Genomic DNA, 23664 nt, shown 5'->3' with positions numbered 1-23664 from the left:
ACAGAGTGTGTGTGTGCGCGCGCGCGCGCGCATGTGCATGAGTGGGGGAGGGTCAGAGAAAGAGGGAGAGAGAGAGAATCCCAAGCAAGTTCCCAGCTGACAGCAAGAAGCCCAACGCGGGGCTCGATCTCACAAACCCTGAGATCGTGATCTGAGCTGAAATCAAGAGTCGGACCCTCAACCGACTGAGCCACCCAGGTGCTCCCGAATTATATCTTAATAAAATATTGAGTTAAAAAAAGAGGGGGGATCTGACAGCTGTCACCGCCCACGACAGGTCATTTGGTTCCAGCCAGATCTAGTCGCTGCCTTCTGATTTCCACAGGTCCACATGGACCTGGTGAGGACAAAGCCTCTTCCCCCCCACCCCCCCCCCAATCTGGGCCACTCAACCTGGCTCCTTCCCCAGGGCCCATTGTCTGACAAATCCAGGTCTTGAACTGAGACCTTCAGATCTTGGAATCTTAACCCCGACCCACTTCTTCCAGCATAGGTGTCTATAGAGCCCTTGCTGGGGCTGGGGGAGAAGCAGGGATCCCTGAGCCCAGCCCCGACCCTAACCCCACACCAACCCCAACTTTGCCTAGGCAAGTGATCCCTTGTTCCAGGCCTAACACCTGCGACACGATGCCTGAGCGCCCAAAAGAGCACCTGAACCTGAAACCCAGCCTTACAAGTAACCCAAAGCCTGTATCTAACCCCACCCAACCCCCAACCCATTCCCAGCGCCCCCCCCCCCCCGCACTGCACCTGCCATATGCGTCCCCAACTTCCAATCCTTAGCTCTGATCTATCCCCATGTGTGCATTCGGTTAATAAACCTTTACTATTATGTGCCAGACGCACATCTAGGGATATAAAGATGAATGAGGTAAGCAAAATCTGGTTGGGATTTACGTTCAAGTGGGAGAGTCAGGAAATCTACAAGGGAGACAGAGAAATCTGATCGTTCAAATAGAGGAAGGTGATACGAAGGAATTGAGGAATCAGAGCCAGTCCCTGGGGAGAGAGGAAGTGGGTCGGGGGGAGAAGGGGCTTCTGCTGTTCAGGGAATGTCTCCTTTGAGGGACAGAGGCTGGAGCCGAGGCCAGGATGATGTCGAAGGAGGGAGCCATACAGGGACCTGGGGACAGGGGAGAGGACTATAGTTCCAAAGCCTTGCCCCGTGCCACCCACGCCCTCAGGCCTCTGATCGCAGCTTCTGGGCCAGCAGAACCTTCCTCCCTGTCTTTATTTCAGAGCCAGGAACCCGAAGGAGAGCTCTGGGCCCGCATCCAGCATTGGGTGTCTCCCCAGGGTGCCCAGGATGGTGTTGTCACCTTGGAAGGCGTGAAGAACAGGCGGGGGGGGGGCAATTCCGGGTGGGGGTGAGGGTGGGGGCCAGACTGTGGCCTTGTCCTTCCCGGCCCAACCCCAGCTTGGCCTAAAAGGGCAGACAGATAAAGAGTCCTTCCCGCCCCTGGCCCCAGAGAGGGAGGGGTTTCCTGACAGGAAATTGACCTCCTCTAACCCCCCCCCCCCCCCCCCCAGTTCCAAGCTCTCAGCAGTTCTGGCTGAAGTGTCCTCAGGGCAGGACAGCAGCAGGGACAGAGGGACGAAGGCGCCTGCTGACGAGGAGGTGAGTGTGCTGGAGGAGGGGGCAGGATTCTTGCGCCCTGGCCTGGGCTCCCCCCTGGACCTGGGCTGGACCAGAGGTGGTGAGAACATGTGCCCTGAAGCCAGGAGAGGCTGGGGCCAAAGACAGCATGTGGGGCCTGGCCTCAGGAGGGTGCCAGCCACAGGGCAGGAGGAGCCGGGGACCGCAGGGGGGTGCAGTGAAGAATCTGGGGACCCTGGGGATCCAGAGAAGCTTCAAAGGAGCCAGGAGAGCTGGGACCACCAAGGGAGAAAGGAGAGAAAGCGTCTGATGCCCTCGGATTTCAGGTTGGGAGAAAGCGGTGGATGCTTTTCTCCATCCCCAAGAGATGGGGGCTTGGAGATGGTGTTCGGAGTGAAGATGTGCATGAGCTTGAACCGGGCTGGGCTGATGATGGGATAGTTTGGGGGTGAGGTCTGGATTGGGGTTGTGTGGCTGGGGTCCAGCATGGACGCACACTTTATAAGGGCTGTTCTCAGATACAGACTTGGGGGCTGGAGGTGCTGACTTCTGCAAACAGGTCAGACTGCCGGTGGAGGGTTTAGGGCTTTGGGGAAAGGCTGGCAGCGAGGAGGAGGTGGGGGGGGAGGAGGGGGAGGAGCCGAAGCCCAGAGAGGGAAGCGCTGGTGGCCAAGACATCCTGTGGGAGTCGGGAGGCTGGGGGCTTGAGGGATGCCTCGGAAGTGAGTCAGGGGCCCCGGGCACCGGGAGGCAGATGAGGGGGCTGGAGGGGGCAGGATGTCGGAGGAGCCAGTTAGCAGAGGCGGGTGGTGGAGGGTGGTGGAGCCTGGAAAGGGAAAGCCGGCCGGGCCACTTTGGAGAAACTGTTGCAGCGGGGTCTGAGGATGTTGGAAATGGCTTGGGAGGTATTGGGATCCAGTTTGGGGATGGATGTGGGAGCCAGTGGGGGAGTGGCAGATCCAGTTTGGGTCATGTTGGCTTCTGTTACAGGGAAGTAGAAGGGGGATGTGGAGTTTCGGGGGGGGGGGGGGACGATGGACACAGGGCTGGGACACGGTGAAGCCATTTGTGGGATGAAACACACAGAAGCCAGTCGGGAAAATGAAAGACAGAGAAATCCGTGCACGACTTGTGGGTGTGTGCATGGGGGGCTCGTATCGATTGCCCACAGCCATGGGGGCTCCAGGCAAGGGTTGCCATGGTGACCGCCTCTCTGGAGGACAGGGGACCATGGAGACTGGAGAGAGGCTTGAGGAACGACAGCTGAGGTCCAGAGGCTGAAGTCAGGGAGGAAAGAAGCAGGGAGGTGCTCTCCCATGAAAGGAAGATGCTCTTACCCACGGCCCAGCCAGCTCGGGGACCCTTTGAGCATCAGCCTCCTTCCAGATGCTCTATGCACCCCCAAGGGGCCGCCCAATCCCGACCCTGTCCCTCAGCTGCTCGGAACCTGTCCCAGTTCAAAACAACCTATGTGTCTAGCAGGAGGTGAGTGGGGAAACCCCTGACGTTTCACACAGTTTTGCCAAAGCCAAACAGTGGAAGAGTAATGCGACACTTAAATCGACTAGAGCCACCGAGATAGGCACGGATACCTCTCCCGTGTATGTGAGTCCAAACACCACCATCAAAGCGCAAGTTGCTGGATGCACGTAGTAGGAGAGCCTTCACAGAGCGGTTCTGAAACCCTGTAAAACGATACATTGTTTCTGGATGCAAGGCTACGGAGACTTAAGAGTAAAAGTCGGGTTGGCCTGGGGAGACACGCATTCTGGATGCTACTGTCCTGGGAAGAGGGCAAGGGAGGAGAGCTAGGGGCGGGGAGTGCATCTTGTAATGCTCAATTCTAAAAAAGACCAAAAAAAAAAAAAAAAAAAAAAAAAAAAAAAAAAACCACCCGAAACAAACAAACACCCAAACAACAGCCAAACCTGAGCCATAGAAACAGAATAGCCACAAAATAGAATGTTTGCATTAGACGCAGCTAGGATTGGAAGCAGAGGGGGTGCTTATTTGTTTTCTAAATTTTTCTGAATTCCTGAATCTTTGAACGATTTCATCATTTTAAAAAGCGCCCTTCCACAGTTCCCCAGTGTCCTCGGGAAAAAGCCCAAGTCCCTCCTCACGGCTCTCCTCTCCGAGGCCCTGCACGGCTTGCTCTGTACTGACCTCTCCAGCTTGACTCCTCACCCACAAGGAATGAGGTCCTTGCCTCCTTCCTTTGTTTCCTGTTTAGCACCCATTCATTTCCTGAGCGCCTGCCCTGGGAGTTGGGGACACAGTGGTGATTGAGACAGCCCGACCCTGTCCCTCTAGGGACTTCACAGTCCGGTGGGGGACACAGACTCATCCCCAGACACTGACAACTCAGAGTGGGGAGGGCTGGGATGGGGAAAATCCTGAGGGGGGAAAACTCGACTCAGCCTAGGCATGACAGAGGGCTTCCTGGAGGAGAGGGCCTTGGGGGCTGGATCCTAAAGCCTGAGTGGTGCAGGGAGAACAGGTGTCCAGGTAGAAAGATCAACAAACGCCGGCACCCAGAGGAGCCTGGAGGGGGAGAATGTGGGATAGCACTGGTGAGGTGCACAGTTGGCAGGCAAGGGCAGCTGGATTTCACGCCAAGGGTACTGGGGAGCCATGCAAGGTTAAGAGAAAGAGCAGGGCAAGTTTGTGCTTTAACGAGATCCTCAAAGGTGGGCTGGAGGGGCCAAGGCGAGAGCTTGGAGACCAGGGAGAAAGGGGGGAAGTGGGAGGGGGCCTGGACTGGGGCAGGGGCCATGGAGAGGGAGGAGATGAGGGACTTAGGAGGTGGGATAAAATGCACTTTATTTTGTTCTATTTTATTTGAGAGAGAGAGAGAGAGAGAGAGGGAGAGAATCTTTTAAATGTTTATCGAGAAAGAGAATCTTAAACAGGATCCATGCTCAGTGTGGAGCCCAACGTAGGGCTCGATCCCGTGACCCTGGATCATGACCTCAGCCAAAATCAAGAGTTGGATGCTCAACCGACTGAGCCACCCAGGTGCCCCATCAAGTTCAAGTTATGGGGCGCCTGGCTGGCTCAGTCTGTAGAGCGTGTGACTCTTGATCTCGGGGCTGTAAGTTTGAGCCCCATGTTGGGTGTAGAGATTACTTAAAAATAAAATCTTGGGGCCCCTGGGTGGCTCAGTCAGTTAAGTGTCTGACTCTCAGTTTCCGCTCAGGTCATGGTCTCACGATTCGTGAGGTCGAGCCCCGCCTCAGACTCCATGCTGGCAGCACGGAGCTTGCTTGGGATTCTCTCTCTCTCCCCCCCTCTCTGCCCCTCCCCTGCTCTCTCTCTCTCTCTCTCAAAATAAGTAAATAAGTTTATTTAAAAATTTAACTTTAAAGCGTACAATTCAGTGGCATTCTAGTACATTCACAGTGCTGTTAACCATCCACATTATGTAGTTCCAGAACATTTTCATGTCCCAAAAGGAAACCTGTACCCATTAAGCAGCCACACCCATTAAGACCCACCCCCGTCTCCCAGTCCCCGGCCACCACTCACTTCCTTTCTGTCTCTCTGGATTTGCCTGCTCTGGACATTTCCCAGTAAGGCTTTGCTAAGGCAAAGAAGAAGGCGGGATAGAGGTGACAGGTGTGCTGGCTGGACAGGGGAGAGACGAGGCAGGTGCCCATGTGTGTGACTGATGTCCGGGTAGACGGTGGGGCCCGAGTCCCCATGCAGTCTCTCCTCTTCGCTGGCTGTGCCGCCTTGGGACGGACCCTTCCCCTCTCTGAGCCTGTTTCCTCTTAGAGTGGGAGGGTCCACAGAGGTGATGAGCACCCAGACAGGAAGTCAGGCAGGGAAAGGGTCTGAACGCCAACGCCAACGGTCAGGGTAATCAGACAGGTCTGGGCACGAATGCTGGCTTTGTCCCTGAATCACCGTGGGGCCTTCGGTAAGCACCTTTGCTCCTCTGAGCCTCAGTTTCCTCATCTGCCACGTGGGCATGTAGTAATAGCACTAGCCTCATGGGATTAGTGAATGCTCAGACCAGTGCCTGGCACGCAGGCCCTGCGTTGCTGGGCACCCAGAGGCGTTAATTATCAACACCACTTAATGTTTTTCCCAGGTCCCTGCCTGTCAAGATGCCCATCCTGAAGAGTCTAGGGGTGGCCGACCCTAAGGTGCCCCGGGCGGGGACGCTGCCTCTGAGGTCCTCTCGGAACCCCTTTGAGGAAGTTCCGGGACCGGAAGAAGACGAGGTTGGGGAGCTGGGGAGCCTGCCCAACGGAACATCGTGTCGCCGCCGTGCCACCCTGGAGAAGCTGGCCGGCCTGGCCCCCTTCCGGCTGGGCTGGACCCCCGGCCGGCGGGCAGGCAGCCCCGGAGATGGGCAGTCCCGCTCTTTCCTGGGCCGAGTGCTGACACCAGGGATACGCAGGAGCTCAGCAGATTTTGGCCTCCTGGCCAGGCTTCAGGGGACCCGAGCCCAGGGCGACGAGGAGGTGGCTGGGGAGGCCGCCCGGAGACTGGCCTTCCTGAGACTGGGACGCGGGCCCAAGCCCCGCCGCGCGTCACTGGCTGAGAGGGTGGTGCCCGCAGGCGAGGCAGCTCCCGAGCCCCCGCCCAAGGTCCCTGAGCCCCCAAAGATGAAGGAACCTCTGTCAGGTGAGTCGGGAGCCCCCTGCCCAGCCCCCTCCCCCCAAAATCTTGATTTCTATCACCAAGCCCTGGCCGCAGCTGTGTCTCCACACCCACCCCCAACCCACCCCGCCCCCAATCCACCCCGGACCCATCCCACCCGCCGCCTGCCGGCCTCAACCTCACCCCCATGTCCTATGATAAGGATCATGAACTTTGGTCTCATCTCCTCTAATCCCTTCTGCACCCCCAATTTCAACCCTCCTTCCCTCCCTCCCTTCAAGTTCAGCCTCCCTCCCATCTCCTTTCCACTCCTTTCCATGTAGCCACATCCAACCTTGACCTTATGCCTCTCCCTAACCTCTGTACCCCACCCCCTTCCCATCGCCAGCCCCAACCCTGGCCCCAGACTGCACCCCAACCTCCTCCTTCACCCCCAACCTCCTCTCCTTTTCCACCCCACTCCGAACCCCAAACCCAAACCCAGCCCACCCCCCCAGCCCCCAGCTTCAACCTCATCCTTACCTCACGTCCAAACCGCACCTCAAACTCCCCGCCACGCCCAGCGCCTACCTCCCACCTGCGTCTCCCCACTGTGTCCCCCACGGCCTGTGTTACGTGCTCCAGGCTGCTGTAACCTTGTCCCACAACCCCACAAACCGGGTGGCTTCAACTATAGAAATCTCTTCTCTCGGTTCTGGATCCACGCCCTTTCAGACACGCATAGGGGACTCCTTCCTCGACTCTTCTGTGCCTGGTGCTTGGCTGGCCATCTTCTCGCGATGCATGTCTGTCTCTGTGTCCAAATCTCCCCTTTGTGTAAGAACACCAGTCACGCCGTATCAGAGCCCATCCTACGACCTCATTTTAACTTGCTCACCTCTCTGCTCATCTGTCTCCAGAGATGGTCCCATTCTGAGGTACCGGGGGCTTAGGACTTCACACGTGGTTTTTCTTGGTGATGGTGGGGGGGGGGCACAACTCAGCTCATACCCCCACCCCGTCTCTATCCTCAGCCCCAAACTACCCCAAGCCCCAGGGTCTTCTCTTCAATGCCTTTTTGAGTTTTTACTCTATCCTTATTCCAACCCCACTATCCCTTGGTCCAAACACCACCTTTAACCTCATCTCTGTGCCCAAGAACCGTCAACACCACGGGGGCCAGCCAGTGCCCTCCCGCATGCAGGTTGCAGCCTGGTCCCCAATTTAGCCTCACGCCCAACCCCCGACCCAGGCCCATGTCAGCACCCGCCTTCAACCCCAACGGCAAGCTAGTCTCTCCCCCGTCATTCTTTTTTTTTTTTTTTCCATTAAAAAAGATTTTTTTTTACATTTATTTATTTATTTTTGAGAGACAGAGAGAGACAGAGCCACAGGCGGGGGAGGGGCAGTGAGAGAAGGAGACAGAGAATCCGAAGCAGGCTCCAGGCTCTGAGCTGTCAGCACGGAGCCCGATGCGGGGGCTCTAACCCACGAACCGTGAGATCATGACCTGAGCTGAAGTTGGACATTCAACCGACTGAGCCACTCAGGGGCCCCTCATTTTTTTTTATAACGTTATTTATTTGTTTGTTTGTTTTGAGAGAGAGCATGCAAGTGACCATGGGGGGGGGGGGCGGGGGGAGAGGCAGAGAGAGAACCCCAAGCAGGCTCCAGCCTGTCAGGACAAAGCCAGAGGCAGGGCTCAAACTCATGAACCGTGAGACCACGACCTGAGCCGAGATCAAGAGTCAGAAGCTTAACTGACTAAGCCACCCGGGGAACCCCTCTCCCTTCATTCTTAATCCCTGACCCTTAATCCACCCTGACCCTGAACCCCCCCCCCCCCTTCCCAACCTCCACCCACATTCCCGGCCCCAACTCAGGTCCGGTTTTCATCTTCAAACTCACATCCAAACCCTTCTTTCCACCCTCAGCCGTCGCTTCAATTCATCTCCGCCCCCAGTCACCGTCCCAGGCCCCAGATGTCAAGCTCAGCTCCTTTCCTGTCCCCTCTAGAGGTTGCACCCCAACTTCCCCCTCATCCCTTATCTCAGTCCCATCTCTGAGACTCCGGTTCGGATCCCTGGGGCTGGCTCTGTCCACCTTCATACACCCCCCTCCTCACTCCCAGACCCCCCCCCGCCCCACCCCCCAACGCATGCTGCCTCAGCCCCCGGGGACCTCAGGAGAGCCCTCACTTCGCCCCACATCCTGGCCAGGAGCTATTTCAGCCCCGGCTCCCAGGGGACTGGGAGGGCACTTCAGGGAGGCGAGGAGGGGGTGACTGGAGCCCCCGCCTTCTGGAAACGGATGGGCAGAAATAGCGCTGGCCAGGAAACAAGTTTCTCTGCCAGGGAGGAAGTGGAGGGGGGTGGAGGTGTCGGGGTAACCCTGGGCCACCAGGACCCTCCCTTGGCCTTCACGCGAAGGCCTCCCAACCCCATGGGGGTGTCTCTTGGGGGAGTCGGAACGCACAGTGCCAGATCACCCCCACAGCCCCCCCCCCCAAAGACCCTCTCTGGTCTTGGTCTCCTCTCCCCACCTCCTGGCCTCCACCCTGCCCCTTGATCCATTGCTTCTCCACCGGCTCCCCCTACCTGGCTCAGACTGGCCTCCCTCGTGCCCTCCCGTTCCCTGGATCCCTTTCTCTGGATCTGAGGTGCCTTCCCTGTCCTCGCCCCTCAAACATCCTGGTCCCTTCCCCCTATCCTCACCCACTCTCCCATACCCTGTGCCGTCCCCCTCCCCTCTCCCCCCCTGCCTCACCCCCTTCCCCCCCTTCCCCTGACTTCCCTCCCTCCTCCGCCCCTCCACTTCCCTCCCTCACCCTGCCCCCCATCCCTCGCCCGACAACCTTCTCTCACCCACCCCTCTTCTCCCGGAACGTCCCGGGCTCCTTTCTCGCCCCCTCGCCTCCCCCTCTGCCCCCGCCCCGCGCCCTGCTCCCCCTGACCTCCCGCTCTGCCCCCACAGTGCTGGAGATCCTGAGCCTGATCCAGCAGCGCGAGCTCGCGCGAGCCGACGAGCACATCTTGGAGCTGGAGGCCGAGGAGCTGGCGTCGTCGGGGGGCGGCGCGCCCGGGCCGCCCGGGGCCGAGGGCGCGGCCGGCGGCCGCCGGGCGCGGGACGTGGCGCTGCTGTACGAGGCCCTGCAGCGCGAGCTGTGGGCGCTGGTGCGCGAGACGCTGGCGGGCCCCGGGCCGGGCGCGGGCGCCGGGGCGGGCGCCGTGGCGCAGCTGGGCCAGGTGCTGGTGCAGGAGGAGGCGGCCGACGGGCGCCGGGGGCCCGGGGCCGCCCGCAAGCTGCGCGCCCGCTGGGCCGAGGCGGTGGCGCGCGCGGCGCGGGAGCGCCTGGAGGCGGCGGCGCCCGGGGCGCCCGGGGGCCTGGCGGGGCAGCTGGAGGCTCTGCGGGCGCGGCTGCTGGAGGATATGGGCGTGGTGCGGGGCCGCCTGGCGCCCGCCTACCCCGCCGGCCTGGGCGCCTTCGGCGTCTACCTGCGCGGCTACCACGGCGCGCTCGCCGACTGGCTCGGGGCCGCCGCCCGCCGGAGGCTGCCGCTGGCCGACCGCTACGCCCTGCTGCACTGGCACAACCAGGTGTACCCCAGGTGAGGCGGGGCGGCTGCCCCCGGGGCGCGCAGATCCCGCCCCCGCCGCCCCCGACCCCCCCTCCGACCCACGCTCCCCCAGCCCCGGCCTCGCCAGGTCCTAAAGACCTTGGAACGGCCCGCTCTTCAATCCTCGCCTCTGAGAACCCTCGACCCCGCCAGCCCTCACCCCCCCCCCCCCGGGGACCCTTACGATCCGAGCGTCTGAGCGCGATCCACTCGTCCCGTGCTAGAACCCGAGCAACACGGGCCCTTCCGGTTGTGACGGGTCAGGACCCCCAGGTGACCCCTCCACCCTGGCGAGCGTGGCACCGCTCACCCTGCCCGTCCTGGAATCTGAGCCTCGCTGCCCCCGCTGGTCCCGGAAGCTTAGCGGCCTTAGGTTGCCATTCTTAAAAATCTTAGCACCATCGACCCTTCCCCGGGTAGGACCTTCGCATCGTTGACGGTTAAACTCCCCGAATCTTAGCAACACGGATCATACCGATCCCTGCGGTTGTAGAACTTTAACACCCCCCGCTCTCCCAGACTTAGAACCTATGGGCACCATTGGCCCGCCCGGTTCTGAAATCTCAGCAACACTGACCATTTCTTTTCCCCCCCGCCACCCTTTCTTCCTTCCTTTTAAAGACTCCATTAAAAAAAAAAAAAAAAGTAATCTCTATACCCGGTGTGGGGCTTGAACCCACGACCCCGAGATCAAGACTGCAGGCTCCACAGACTAAGCCAGCCAGGTGCCCACCACTGACCACTTCAGTCCTAGAAGCCCGGGGTGCGGTGGACCCCTCCAGGCCTAGAACCTTCGCATCAATGACACTTACACTATTAGAATCTCAGTATTGTTGAGTCCTAGAATTTAACACTGTTGCTCATTTTCATCTAGAACCTTTGTGGCATTGACCCCCCCCCCCAATCCTGCAACCTTCACACCACTGATTCTTAAAACACGAGGACCTTAGCACCAACATGCCTAAAATCTTAGCATCGCTGACCGTCCGAATTCTAGAACCGTTACTGCTCTGTCTTTCGATCCTAAGGCATTAGCACTGTTGATTTTTCCAATCTTAGAACTTTAGCACGGACGCTTTCTTAAAAACTTTTTTAATGTTTATTTATTTTTGAGAGAGAAAGAGAGAGAAGAGTAGGGGGAAGGGCAGAGAGAGGGAGACACAGAATCCAAAGCAGGCTCCAGGCTCTGAGCTGTCAGCGCAGAGCCCCACACCAACCGCGAGATCACGACATGAGCCCAAGTCAGACGCTCAACTGACTGAGCCACCCAGGTGCCGCTACACTTTCAATCCTAGAGCCTTAGCAGCGATGAGACTTCAAATCCTAAACTTCAGCCGCATCCACTCCGGATGTGGACCCACTGTGCATCCCTCCAGGGTTAGGACTGTAATCTCTTGATCCCTTGAATTCTAGAACCTTGGCATTTAGAACCTCAGCGCCATGGACTCTCCCGCTCCTAAAACTTCCTGTCAAGTGTTTGGATCCTAAAACATACCCAGTCTGGTGGCCAGGGGATGGAATATGATTAGCCATGACTGGGTCACCTACTGGTTCCAGGGATAAGGGAGCTGGCCACACCCAAACCACAGGCTGGCGAGTGAGGAGGGTGGGTGGTCCCTCAAATAAAACCCTCATGCTGCCACCAGAACAAGGGGAAGGTGACAGGTACTGACATCGACCCCCTAGATCCCATCTGGGACTCCGTGTGAAGGACACGGTCACATCTCCCATGGGAGACGGAGGCAGGACGGGGAGTCCGGAAAGCTTCCTGGGCGGGAGTTAAGTTGCTTTGTAGGAAGATGGTACTTCTGGCTGAGATGGTACTTTTCCAAGAGCAAAAGTCTGGGGTGCGTGTGGCTGGTGGGGGAGGCATAAGGGGTCTGGTGGTATGGCACAGACCAGGTGTGTAAGAGTGTAGGGCCCGGGAGCGAGGGCTGGACTGGGGAGGCCTCGAAGGCGGGTGACGTGATGGGGACAAGGAGCGGAGGCAGAAGCCGGTCACGGCCGAGACTCTGCGTGCCAGCCCGTCAAGCCTGGACTTGATCCCTCCAAGTCTTGCCCGGACACCATTCATCAGGGAGCTGACTCAGACAGCTGGGGCCAGGGAAGCAACAATTCCAGAGACTTCCTTTGAGGGATGAGCAAAGCTGGCCCCTAGAGAGGAAGGGAGTGGCCCAGGGTCACAAACACACTGGGTGTGAAGGGGTGGGGGGGTGGGGAGGGGTTCCGTTGCCCAGACCCCCCCTCTCACAGACCCCTCTGTCTCTTACCTCCCACTCCCAGAGAGGTCCTAGGGCTGGTGGACCTGGTGGCCCTGGAGAATGGGGAGCTGGGGCCCCTTCTGTCTCCTGGCACCCTGCGGGGCTTGGAGGATGAATGTGTCACAGACGTTAAGGTACCGGGGACTCGGGAGCCAGAGGCGCTCTGCAGGGAGGGAGGGGTCGCTTGGGGGGGGCTGGAGGGGAGGCTCCTCTCCCCCTTTCGCTGCGTCCATTTCCCTGTTCCCTTTGTGGATTTCTGGGTTCTGTCCGAAGGACACAGAAGTGTGAGCCCACGCTGATCACTTCTGCCTTATGTTCCGTGTGGTCACCCAAGCACCCAGGGGGGCACAGAGCCGATCAGCAAAGTTTCCAGACATTCCGATACTTCGAATCCTAGAGCAGGAGTCAGTCACAGAAGCTCAGCCCGCGGTCCCAAAGACTCACAGAAGGAGGGCATACAAGCAGCCTGTGCATACGAGCGGGGCCGATGGCAAACCTGGGTAATAACTGGCCGGGCGTAGGCACCAGTGAGGAGAACGGTGGGGCCATCAACACCCAGCCTGGCCACGGGGCTGTCTCCCACCAGAATGCCAGTCCTGCCTCGGCCACAGAGGTCAGAATCGTAGTAACTTGAGAGCCTAGAGTCTTAGGCTGGAACATACCTAGGTTCTCAGATTCACTGAAGGGAACATTGGACCAGGGAATCAGACGTGTGTCAACCTCAGAATCCCAGACCCTTGGAATTCTTGAATCACAGAATCTGACTCTCTTGAATGAAATTTTTTTTTACAGTTTTATTTATTTATTTTTGAGAGAGAGAGAGACAGAGCTGAGCAGGGGAGAGGCAGAGAGAGAGAGACACACACACAGAATCCGAAGCAGGCTCCAGGCTCCGAGCTGTCCGCACAGAGCCTGACGCGGGGCCCGAACCCATGAAACTGTGGGATCATGACCTGAGCCGAAGTCGGATGCTTCATCGACTGAGCCACCCGGGTGCCCCTCGAACAAATTGTTTTTGCAGAACCTGGGGACCAGAGTCTTAGGACCGTCAAATAATGACAGAATAGACCCTCAAACTCCCTGGCTGTCAGATGGATGAAACTTAAAACTATAGCCTCTTAATATGAAGCTCCAAATCATAAGGACGCAAGGGGCTGGGGAGGTTTTGTGGTCCAGCCTCCCTCCTTGGAGTAACCTTGGCAAGCTCAGGGGTAGGACCCAGATCGGCCTGGGGCTAAGAGGTGGGAACCATGGAGGGGAGAAAAGGAGGGACAGGCTTCCAGGCACCCCCTGACTCCTGCATTTCCCCCCTGCAACCTCCCCGCTCCAGGCTCAGACTCGGGCAGCCCTGCTTCGGGTCCTACAGGAGAATGAGGAGCACTGGGGGAGCACGGAAGAGCAGCCCAGCAGCCTGGCGCAGGATGTGTGTGAGGTAGGGGGTGGGGAAGAGGAAGGAGAATCCGTTCTCCAGCGCCCGCCCCCCCCCGGGGGGCGGGAAGGTAAGACCTCCCCCCTCCTCACCCCTTCTCCTCTCCGGGGACCGTGTAGTTGCTGGAAGAACATACGGAACGAGCACCCCGCATCAGCCAAGAGTTTGGGGAGCGGATGGCCCACTGCTGCCTGGGGGGGCTGGCAGAATTCCTGCAGAGGTATGGAGGGCTGGGGCGGGGCAGGGGTGCAGGGCGGGACGGAGGCATCGGTAGCCGGGATCCAGCAGAGAGAGGAGAGATGAAAGGCGATCCAGTAAGGATGGGCATTTGTTGGGCTGAGTGTCCAGCAAGGGGACCCTCCTCAGGCCGGGTGCTCCGTCTGTCACGTGTCATCCCTTTCTCCCCCCCCCCCCCCCCCCCGACTAGCTTCCAGCAGCGGGTGGAGCGATTCCATGAGAATCCAGGCGTTCGGGAGTTGCTACCCGACAGGTACATCAGTAGGACCATCTCCCTGGTCAACTGCGGGCCCCCCTTGAGGTGAGAGCACCCAGCGTGTGGGGGAGAGGACCAGTCCCGGCGACAAGCTGAACTGGGGTGCCCCGGGGCCCTGGGTGGGGATCACAGAGCTGGCCCAGACACACGGGCACGTGGGGGCCTTAGAAACATCAAACCTTGGGGGGGGGGTCCTAGAAAGAATCTTAGCATCACAGAGCACTAGAATTATGTAGCAATCAGAATATTGGGGTGCTGTAATTAACACGCACCCAGAAGAAAGACTCAAACACTCTAAGAATTACAGATCTTTTTTTTTTGCTTTTTTTTTATCGTATTTTCCCTTTTTTATTAACGTATTTTCAATGCGTTTTCAAAATCGGTGATGTATTTACATGCTTCCTAATTCAAGGCACACTCGGGCACACCGTGAAAAGCCTCACGCCTATAAGGCCCCCACCTTCCTTACTGCTAGAGTCTGTCGTATCTTTGCAGGACGTTTACCAGTAAATATGTGTAAATAAGGGTATGTGTGCATTTGCATACTCCATGCATATATATATACACATGCATATGCATATTTTGTGCATATCCATACACATATTTCATACATACCTATTTCATATTCATATTTCATATACAAGTAAATATATCTCACTAATGTGAATACATATTATTCCTTTCCCTTTAAGAACATTTTTTTCATGTTTATTTATTTTTGAGACAGAGAGTGAGCAGGGGAGGGGCAGAGAGAGTGAGGGAGACACAGAATCGGAAGCAGGCTCCAGGCTCCGAGCTGCCAGCACAGAGCCCAATGCGGGGCTCGAACTCACAAACCATGAGATCATGACCTGAGCCGAAGTCGGATGCTTAACCAACTGAGCCACCCAGGTGCCCCTAAAGCTTTTATTTTCAAGTAATGTCTACACCCAATGTGGGGCTCGAACTCACAACCCTAGGATCAAGAGCCTCATGCTCTACCGACTGAGCCAGCCAGGCCCCCCTTATTCCTTTTCCTTAAAAAGAAAAATATGCAAATGGTAGAATATTGAACACACTTCTGTGCCTTTCCCCCTTAACAGCTTGGAGATCTTTCTGTGAGCTTTTGGAGTTAACACTTTTCCTTTGCAACACGTGAACTGCATTCCACGTTTTGCATGTTCGATCATTTATTTAATGTGTCCCCAGTGAATGGAGAGTTGGCTCCACCCTTTTGCAGAGAAAAACGTGGCACACCTGTCACCTCCCACAGACGTGGGGACTCTGAGGGACACAGTCCCAGAAGGGGGCCCGCTGGGATTTGGCCAGAAAATGCCACATTGCTCTCAGACCAGGTTACTGCCCTTTTTTTTTTTTTTTTTAATTTTTTTTTTCAACGTTTATTTATTTTTGGGACAGACAGAGACAGAGCATGAACGGGGGAGGGGCAGAGAGAGAGAGAGAGGGAGACAGAATCGGAAGCAGGCTCCAGGCTCTGAGCCGTCAGCCCAGAGCCCGACGCGGGGCTCGAACTCACGGACCGCGAGATCGTGACCTGGCTGAAGTCGGACGCTTAACCGACTGCGCCACCCAGGCGCCCCATGGTTACTGCCCTTTTAATGACGGAGGGATCATGGTTGCAATGAGAGAAAATGAGAAGCGTAGAATCTTAGAATTCTAGATGTTTAGAATCACGTTCCACGGAGCTTCCACACACACACACCCCCAGCCTCCCAGACATCCCCTCATATTTGTCATCCCCCCAGACTCTCCCCAGAGCCCCTGACTCTCCCCAGCTCCCCGTCTGACCTGTCACCTCGGTGCTCACAAAATAGTCCATCTGAGAAGGCAGAGGGGTCCAAGCAGTTGAGCTGAATATCGGGGCTCCTTGACCTTTGGCTCCTCTGATCCACACAGGGCTCTGGCAGAGCGCCTGGCGCGGGTGGGACCCCCCGAGAGCGAGCCGGCCCGGGAAGCCGCAGCCGGCGCTCTGGACCGCGTGACCCGCCTCTGCCACCGTGTCCTGGCTGACCTGCTTTTCCAAGAGCTGCAGGTGAGTGAGGCAGGGGGCTGGGGTAGGGCCTGTGCCAGGAGAGGGGAGCACTCCCCCCCCTGCAACCTGCAGTTCCTTTAAGCCCATGACTCGGTGTTTGGGAAGCACGCGGGGGTGGGGGGGTGATGGCCTGTTTGGACCATTTGTAGGGGGGCAAAAGGGGGTGGGGGAAGGAAGAGAGGGGAGAACACAGTCAAGGGAAGGATGGAGAGCCACCAGCAGAAGGGGTCTTGGGGATCAGGTGGAGCCCCTCCCCACTGAGGCCCCCAAATCCCTGCCCGGCCTCTCCTAGACCCTGGAGTCCAGGTTACCCCTGGGCTCCTGTGCACGCCCAGAAGGGGCTGGGGTCAGAAGTGGGTGAGAGTATGTGGGGAGGGTGGTGGGAGTACCTGGGAATGAGACAGAGGTGTGTGTATCCCTGGTTATAGTGCACGCTCAATCTATGTCGTACATCCGATCGTGTCCCTCCTCTGCTCAGAACCCTCCATGGCTCCCAGCTCATTCAGGGCAAGAGCCAAAGTCCTTGCTGTGGCCCCCAAGGCCCTGGGTGGTCTGACCCTTTCCTCTCCCTCTCTGACCTCCCCTTCTCCCACTGTCCTCCTCACTTACTCCACTCTGGCCATGCCAGCCCCCTTGCTATTCCTTAACAAGACATAGTCCAGCCTCAGGACCTTTGCACTTGCTGTTTGCTCTGTTTGGACCGCTCTTCTCCCCAGTAGCCCCATTGCCCCCTCCCTCACTTCTTTCAAGTCTTGATCCAGATGTCACCTTCTCAGTGAGACCTCCTCTGACTGCCCTATTTAAAATAGAAGCCCCGGAGGCGCCTGGGGGGGCTCAGTCAGTTAAACCTCCCACTTCAGCTCAGGTCATGATCTCACAGTTCGTGGGTTCGAGTCCCGCGCCGGGCTCTGTGCTGACAGCTCGGAGCCTGGAGCCTGCTTCAGATTCTGTGTCTCCCTCTCTCTCTGCCTCTCCCCTGCTCATATTCTGTCTCTGTCTCTCAAAAATAAATAAATATTTAAAACATAATAATAATAAAATGAAGCCCCAAGAGGAGACTCCCTTCCCCACTCCCTGCTGAGTTTCTCTCCAACCAAGCACTTAGGGCCACCTGCTCTGTTACTGCCTTTGCTTTTTTTTTTTTTTCCTCTCCCCAATCCAGCTCCCCCCCCCCCCCCCGGAATGTGAGCTTCTCCAGGGCAGGATTTGTCGGAATGTTTCTAAAATAACTTTTTATTATGGAAAATTTCAAACATACACAAAAAATAGGCAGAATGACAGAATGACCTCCCGTGGACCAGCTCCAGCAAGTATCAGCTCCAGGCCAATCTTGTGTCACCTTTCTCCACCCCCCCCCACCCCTGCCCCCGCCACATCCTGTCATCACCCATCAACATTTCAGCCTGCATCTCCGAAAGATAAGAAATCCTTCTTGAACAAACATAACCACGGTGCTGTTTTCATACCCAACCAAGGGAACGATAATTCCTTAAAATCACCAAATCTCAGATCGCCATTATGATTCCCCTGACCTGCTCGCGATGATCAAATCCTCAAGAGTTCTGTTTGTCTCGTTCTGCTCCGTGTGTCCCCGAGCCTCCTCCACGTGTCCCCAGCGACCCAGCTGAGCCACAGGAAGGGGGCGGGGGGGGGGTGTTTGTTGAATGACTAGACGGACAAGTGTGTGCATGAACGTGAGCGAGTGGGGGCCTTATGGGGGTGCTGGGAAGGGGTACAGTCTTTGTTCCAGCAGTGGCTGCACTGCTTCTGAGGAGGGGGACCTTGGGCCAGTTGCTTGCCCTCTTGGGGTTTCTGTTTGCTCATCTGGAAAATGGGCACAGGTGGCTGGTGGCCGGAAGGAGGCAATAAGATTGTGGCCGTACGGCGCTTAGCTGGGTCCCAGCCCATGGGCACTGGCGGGTATCTCAGCAAAAATACAGGGTTCTTAGGGGCGCCCGGGGGGCTCAGTCCATTAAGCATTCGACTGCGGCTCAGGTCACGATCTCACGGTCTGTGAGTTCGAGCCCCGCGTCGGGCTCTGTGCTGACAGCCTGGAGCCTGCAGCCTGCTTCGGATTCTGTGTCTCCCTCTCTCTCTCTCTCTGCCCCTCCCCTGTTCATGCTCTGTCTCTCTCAGTCTCAAAAATAAATAAACGTTAAAAAATTAAAAAAAAAAACACACAGGGTTCATAGCAACAGTGACAGGCCCTGAACCAAGAGCGTCAGCTCATCTAATTCACACCTGCTTTTCAACACAAGGCCCCACTCCTGGAGGTTCACGCGGCCAGGCTACTGTTCGCAGTAGGTGTGGGGCAGAGTGGGATAGGACCTACTTCAGTTCAGACCCCCTGGACACTGACCCCCCATGTCCCCGGGGACCTCACGTTCCCCAGGGTCCACCCAGCCCACGGCATCTTCCCCTCCCTGCCCCCAGGTCCACTTCAGGGACCGTCCTGCTGCTGGTCCCACCTCTTAGGTCACTTGCAGGTGCCTCCCTCCCCTCCCCCCCCAAAATTGTACGAATTCTACTATCTGGGTCCTGCATTCCCCCTCCTCACCCCTCTCATCTGCTTCTTTCCCTCTTTCTTCTCTTTTGAGCCCCCCCCCCATTTCTGCTTCAGCCTTGCCCCTCCCATCAAGATCTCAGTAATGCACAAGCCTGACCCCCTCCTTCTCCTGCTCAGAACCTGCCATGGCTTCCCAGTGCCCTCAGGAGGAAGCTGGGGCTCCTCACAGCCCTGTGTGCTCCAGCCCCACCCCCCCATCCCCCTGTCGCGAGTTCTAGCTTCAAGAGTCTGTGGAACCCATCAGTCACACAGGACGCCCTTGCCTAGAAGAGCCCGAGCTTGGTTTGCTGTTCTGCTGTTGCTGTGTTGAAGTTCTTCATAGTTTTGAATGAGAGCCTTCCATTTTCATTCTGCGCTGGGCCCCTCAAGTATATGGATCTTGCCAGCCACAGGAACACCTTCTTTCTGATCCCACTGACCCCAAAGCCCGTCTGAAATCTGAGCCGCCTTCACACTGGCTCCTCCCGCCGATTGAGCCACTCCCTCTCCCACCCCTCACCTCCAGCCTCTGTCCCCAGCTCTGGTGTCCCCTCCTCCAGGAAGCCCTCCTTGACTCTCTCCGCTGACTCAGGCATCCCCTCTGGGCTTCCTAAACTCCTGGGTTCCCGCCTCCCTGCCCTGACCACTCTGGGTCCATCACTGGGGACGGTCTGTCCCCCTCCCCGGACTGTGAGCCCGGGGAGGGCACCGTACAGAACCGGTTCAGCTCCCATCTGTTGAACTGGTAAGTGAAGAAAGACGGTGGCAGGGAGGAGGGCTAAAACCATCTCCCCCCTTCCGTCGCACCCAGCCCCACTTCAACAAGCTGATGCGCAGGAAGTGGCTGAACAGCCCGGAGGCCCTGGATGGCATCGTGGGCACGCTGGGCGCTCAGGCCCTGGCACTGCGCAGGATGCAGGATGAGCCTTACCAGGTGAGCGGGCTGGTGGGGGGGGGGGGAGAGGGGGGGCGGGAGCGCTCCGCTGGGGGAGACGCGTTCAAGGTGCGGAGCCACTCGCTCAGAGTGGGATAGGCGGCGCTCGCGCGGAGGCGCATCCGCGGGCACGTAGGGTGGGGTGCGCCCAGGGTGGGGGCCTCTGGGAGGTGGGGCTCCCGGGGGGGGGGGGGCTGGGCTGGGCCGGCAGGGGGTGCCGGCGAGCTGATGGGGGGGCAGAGGAGGGTGTCATCGGGCAGGACTTGGGGTCACCCGTTGGGAGTCGGAAGGGCTGCCTGGGGGCCCGGGGGGCTAAGAGGGGGTGTGGCGCCCTGTGGGCGGGGGAGGGGTTCCCGTGGGGTGCCCGGAGTGGGCACGGGGCGCGTGGAGAGCGGGGGAAGGGGTCACCGGCTGCTCACAAGCCCTCGCGTCTCCCCCGGCCCCCAGGCGCTGGTGGCCGAGCTGCACCGGCGGGCGCTGGTGGAGTATGTGCGGCCCCTGCTCCGCGGACGCCTGCGCTGCCGCTCGGCGCGGACCCGCAGCCGCGTGGCCGGGAGGCTGCGGGAGGACGCGGCCCAGTTGCAGAGGCTCTTCAGGCGGCTGGTCAGTGCGGGCCCCGGGGGTAGGGGTGGGGGTGGGGGGGCTCCGAAAAACCTGGCCTCGCGAGAATCCTCCCGCCCCCCCCCACCCCCGACCCACTAGCCGGGGCGGGGCCTTAGCATAAAGCCGTCGCCCAGCTTTCAGCCCACGGTGAACACTTTGATCCTTGTCCTCCGCGCGTAAAAGTTGGCTTTCTCACGGTGGGTTGCTCGCCTCGGGGCGCAAACCGGAATCCGGTCCCCTGTGCGTGGGGTGCGGATTGGGTCACTTAAGTCCTGTGAAGGGCTTGGGACCCCACCTGGCACAGAGGTAGCGCTCCGGAAACGTCAGCTATTCTCACGAGCACAGACAGAGGCTCAGCGCAGCCGGAACTCAGAATCTTGGCGTTCCCAAATCCAAGAGTTCCAAATTGCCCCCCTCTTTAATTTGTACCCCGTTGCAACCAGCAGAAGCTCAGCAGCGGGGGCGGGGGTGTGTGTGTGCGTCATTTTATTAACGCAGAGAGACCCCATGTACGCGTCCTCCAGGTTCCCCTAAGGGTAACGTTTTGCAAAATCCTAGGGCTAGGCTTTGAGGGGTGTCCCCGAGCCCCCCCAGTTATCCACAAACCTGGGAGTAGATGTATTATGGATTTTTCTTCCAATTGCCCAAGCTTCCAGATAACCCGCCCCGGCCCCCTTTACAGACGAGAAGACTGAGGCCCGGAGGGGTGTGGTTTACGGGGAGGGGGACCTGGGGCCAGAGTGTGAGCCTGGGGCCTCCCCCTTGCAGGAGTCCCAGGCCTCGTGGCTGGACGCCGTGGTGCCGCACTTGGCCGAAATCCTGCAGCTGGAAGACACGCCCAGCATCCAGGTGGAGGTGGGGGTGCTGGTGCGGGACTACCCAGACATCAGGTGAGGGTCCCCCACCCCACGCCCGCGCCCGCCCGGCTCGTTTTTTGCGCGCGCTAGGCCGAGGACTGTCCGGGCCCTGGCATCCGTCCCCGCGTTTCCTGCTCTTGGGGCGGCGAGCGTGTCTGACGGCCGTTTCCTGCTGGAACCAGGGCATTATTAATACGATTTCCCTCCTTCTCCTGCCGCCGCCGCCGCCACCAGGGCTCGCAAACAAACAGGCAGTCACAGGAAGCCCAGGGCAGGGGGGCGCGGGGCCGCCGGCGGCAGGAAGGGCCAGCCCAGCCTGGGAGCCGCGGGGGACACGGGGACACGCACGGGCACACGGGCGCACACGCACTGGGACGGCGGCAGGCGCCGCTCAGATCCCGGTGGACCATTTCCTTTCTGGGTGACCCTCTCTGAGCCTCGGTTTCCTCACCAGGTCCATGGGGGATAATAGGACTCTTTTCCTAGGATTTGGGGGGGGGGGAATTCTTCGTCATCAGTCCATCCTCCTTCTCCTCCTCGTCATCCACGGTGACCGCACTACCGATTCCCGATTCTTATTTATGAGCCCTGATGTCAGACCTGAGAAAGCATGTTACACACCCACTCAATAAGTAAGGCCTATAATAAGAGTTATTTTAGCAAATTATATGCAAAAGGCAGCGCTGTTCTAAATGCTTGGCGTCATCTGAGGCAGGCAGAAATTAAGGAGATTGCCCTAAATGCCACAGCTAGCAAAGCTGGGGACTTGACGCCCCCCCCCCCCCCCCCCCCCCCGTGGCAGGCCGTCTCTAAAGCTGGTGCACCTGACCACCCATCGCCACACCGCCCCCTGTGAATGTGGATGGTGGTGGTCGTGCAAGGCTCTTCTGTGTAGTGGGGGGGGGGGGTTACCCCTACGCCCCAGGGAGTGAGGCCTCCGCTGGGTTTAGGCTCCAAGGTTGAGGGCTTGGGGTGAAGGGAGCCACCAGTCCAGGACGGTTACTTCTGACTCTGGGGAGGCGGGGGGGGGGGGGAGGGAAGACGCCTGAGCTGTGTTGAAGGGGGGTAGCGCGGAGGCCCGGGAGCTCTGTTTGAAATGAAGGTTCTGGAAATGACTGTTGGGTTCGGGGTCTCGTGTGGGAATGTGGTGATGGTTCCTAGCTTTGGGCATGGGCTCGGGAACCGCAGCGGTGGAGAAGCTTCCAGACCTGGCCTGGGGTCGGGGTGAAGGGGCGAGGTGAGGGTCCTGACCGGGGTTGTGGGTGAGCACTTCTGGGTTAGGTGGGAGCGATGGGGGTGGGGGTGGGGGCGCTGTTTGAGGGGCAAGGGAGGTTGGTGTAGATTCCAGAGCTGGTACAGGTGTGAGGGGACCAGAAGGACATCCAGGAGCTGCCGGAACTGAGTTGGGGCTGAAGATTGGGTTTAGAGGTGAGGGTTCTGGAATGAGTTAGCAGTGGAAGGATTTGGAAATGGTTGGAAGGGGAGTTTTGGAGGAAACGCCGGCAGGAGGGGAGACTGGGGGCTGGGGGGGGGGGGAGGGACCTGGAGGGCGGCAAAAGGGCTCCAGAGCTAAGGTAGGTTCTGGAACAGACGAGGTTCACAGGTGGGCCAGTGTGCGTCTGGCGCAGAGGACCCCGTGCACATGTCTCTTCCTCTGTCCCCAGGCGGAAGCACGTGGCAGCCCTCCTGGACATCCGTGGCCTGCACAACACAGCCGCCCGCCAGGAGATCCTGGCCGTGGCCCGGGACCTGGAACTGTCCGAGGCGGGAGCCCTGTCACCCCCTCGGGACCGCGCCTTCTTCTCAGACATCTCCGTGCCCCGCCCACCTCTCTGCCTCGGCCTCCCCCTCTTCCTGGGCCGCCTTCCCCTCTCCCGGCTGACCAGGCCCGGTCTGGCCTGCCTGCCCCGGCTTCGGCCTCCGTTTCCATCACGGCCCCCCACCCAACGCTGAGACTCTCCCAGCCCCCTCCCACCTCAGTGCCCCCCATCTTTGCTGCTGACAAACCGTTCTCCTGTAGGGCCCCCTCTCGACTCCCTGCCTGGGACCACAGACGACCTAGGATGGAAAGATCTTCAGAGGCCTTTGGGGCCACCCCTACGCTCCCTGCGTAGAAGAGAAACGGGCCGGAGGGACCAAGGACTTTCCCAAGGCCACGAAACTCAAGCTCGGCACCAGCTCCCAGCCCAGCGTGTGCTGGGTGGCGTTTTGGAAGGCTCTAGAGAAGTGTCCCAGGCCCCCCCCTTTTCCCCTCACCTCAAGGTCTGGCCCCAGTCCAATGTATTAAGGAATGTACGATACTTAGAATAAAGAGGTTTCTATTTAACACAAGGAAGGGCTGAGTCCCCAGCGTGTGGGGGAGGAAGGACCGGGGGCAGGGCCCAGGGCCAAGGGCTTCTCACACGCCCAAGGCTGGGCTGGGGTCCAACTCCTGGGCAGGGCAGTGGAGGCTGCGGGAGGCCCCGGAGGGCAGAAGCAGGCAAGCCATCCCATTTACCCCGAGTCCCCAGGCTGCGTGACTCCATCGCGAGGCCCTCGGATGCTCTCAGCCAGGGTCCCTCATTTTGTCAATCCTGACATGCCTGTCCTTCATTTCTGGGCCTGGCGGCTCCACCTTGGCACACCCCACCCCCCTCCATCCATCGTTAGCCCGGAATCTATGTCAAGAGAGGAAGGAGGTTGGGGGCAGGGCCGGCGGCATCCAGGG

General features: G+C 58.8%; 1 protein-coding gene across 1 annotated transcript; it reads left to right on the top strand.

Annotated features, from left to right (window-relative positions):
* Positions 1-1539: 1539 nt before the first annotated feature.
* On the top strand, positions 1540-23288 carry EXOC3L2 (exocyst complex component 3 like 2). Its single transcript, XM_086690096.1, has 12 exons — positions 1540-1618; positions 5694-6232; positions 9161-9794; positions 12087-12198; positions 13395-13496; positions 13613-13713; positions 13921-14031; positions 15883-16018; positions 19375-19497; positions 19945-20100; positions 20869-20990; positions 22622-23288. Exons 2-12 carry the CDS (start codon positions 5710-5712, stop codon positions 22908-22910), a joined length of 2409 nt encoding a protein of 802 aa, XP_086546222.1. The 5' UTR covers positions 1540-1618; positions 5694-5709; the 3' UTR covers positions 22911-23288.
* The last annotated feature ends 376 nt before the right edge of the window (positions 23289-23664 follow it).

Source organism: Puma concolor, chromosome E2 (assembly GCF_028749965.1).
Source record: "Puma concolor isolate L17-30 chromosome E2, mPumCon1.1.hap2, whole genome shotgun sequence".
In the NCBI taxonomy this organism is placed as follows: Eukaryota; Metazoa; Chordata; class Mammalia; order Carnivora; family Felidae; genus Puma; species Puma concolor.
The sequence above is the reverse complement of the archived record's forward strand: the minus strand, read 5'-3'. Positions and strand labels throughout refer to the sequence as shown.

Bases quoted from the DNA above. Each gene is read 5' to 3' on its own strand.
- EXOC3L2 (XM_086690096.1), top strand. From the start codon at position 5,710: ATGCCCATCCTGAAGAGTCTAGGGGTGGCCGACCCTAAGGTGCCCCGG. The intron at 9,795-12,086 runs GTGAGGCGGGGC...TCCCACTCCCAG, and splicing joins CACAACCAGGTGTACCCCAG to AGAGGTCCTAGGGCTGGTGG. The intron at 20,991-22,621 runs GTGAGGGTCCCC...CTCTGTCCCCAG, and splicing joins CGGGACTACCCAGACATCAG to GCGGAAGCACGTGGCAGCCC.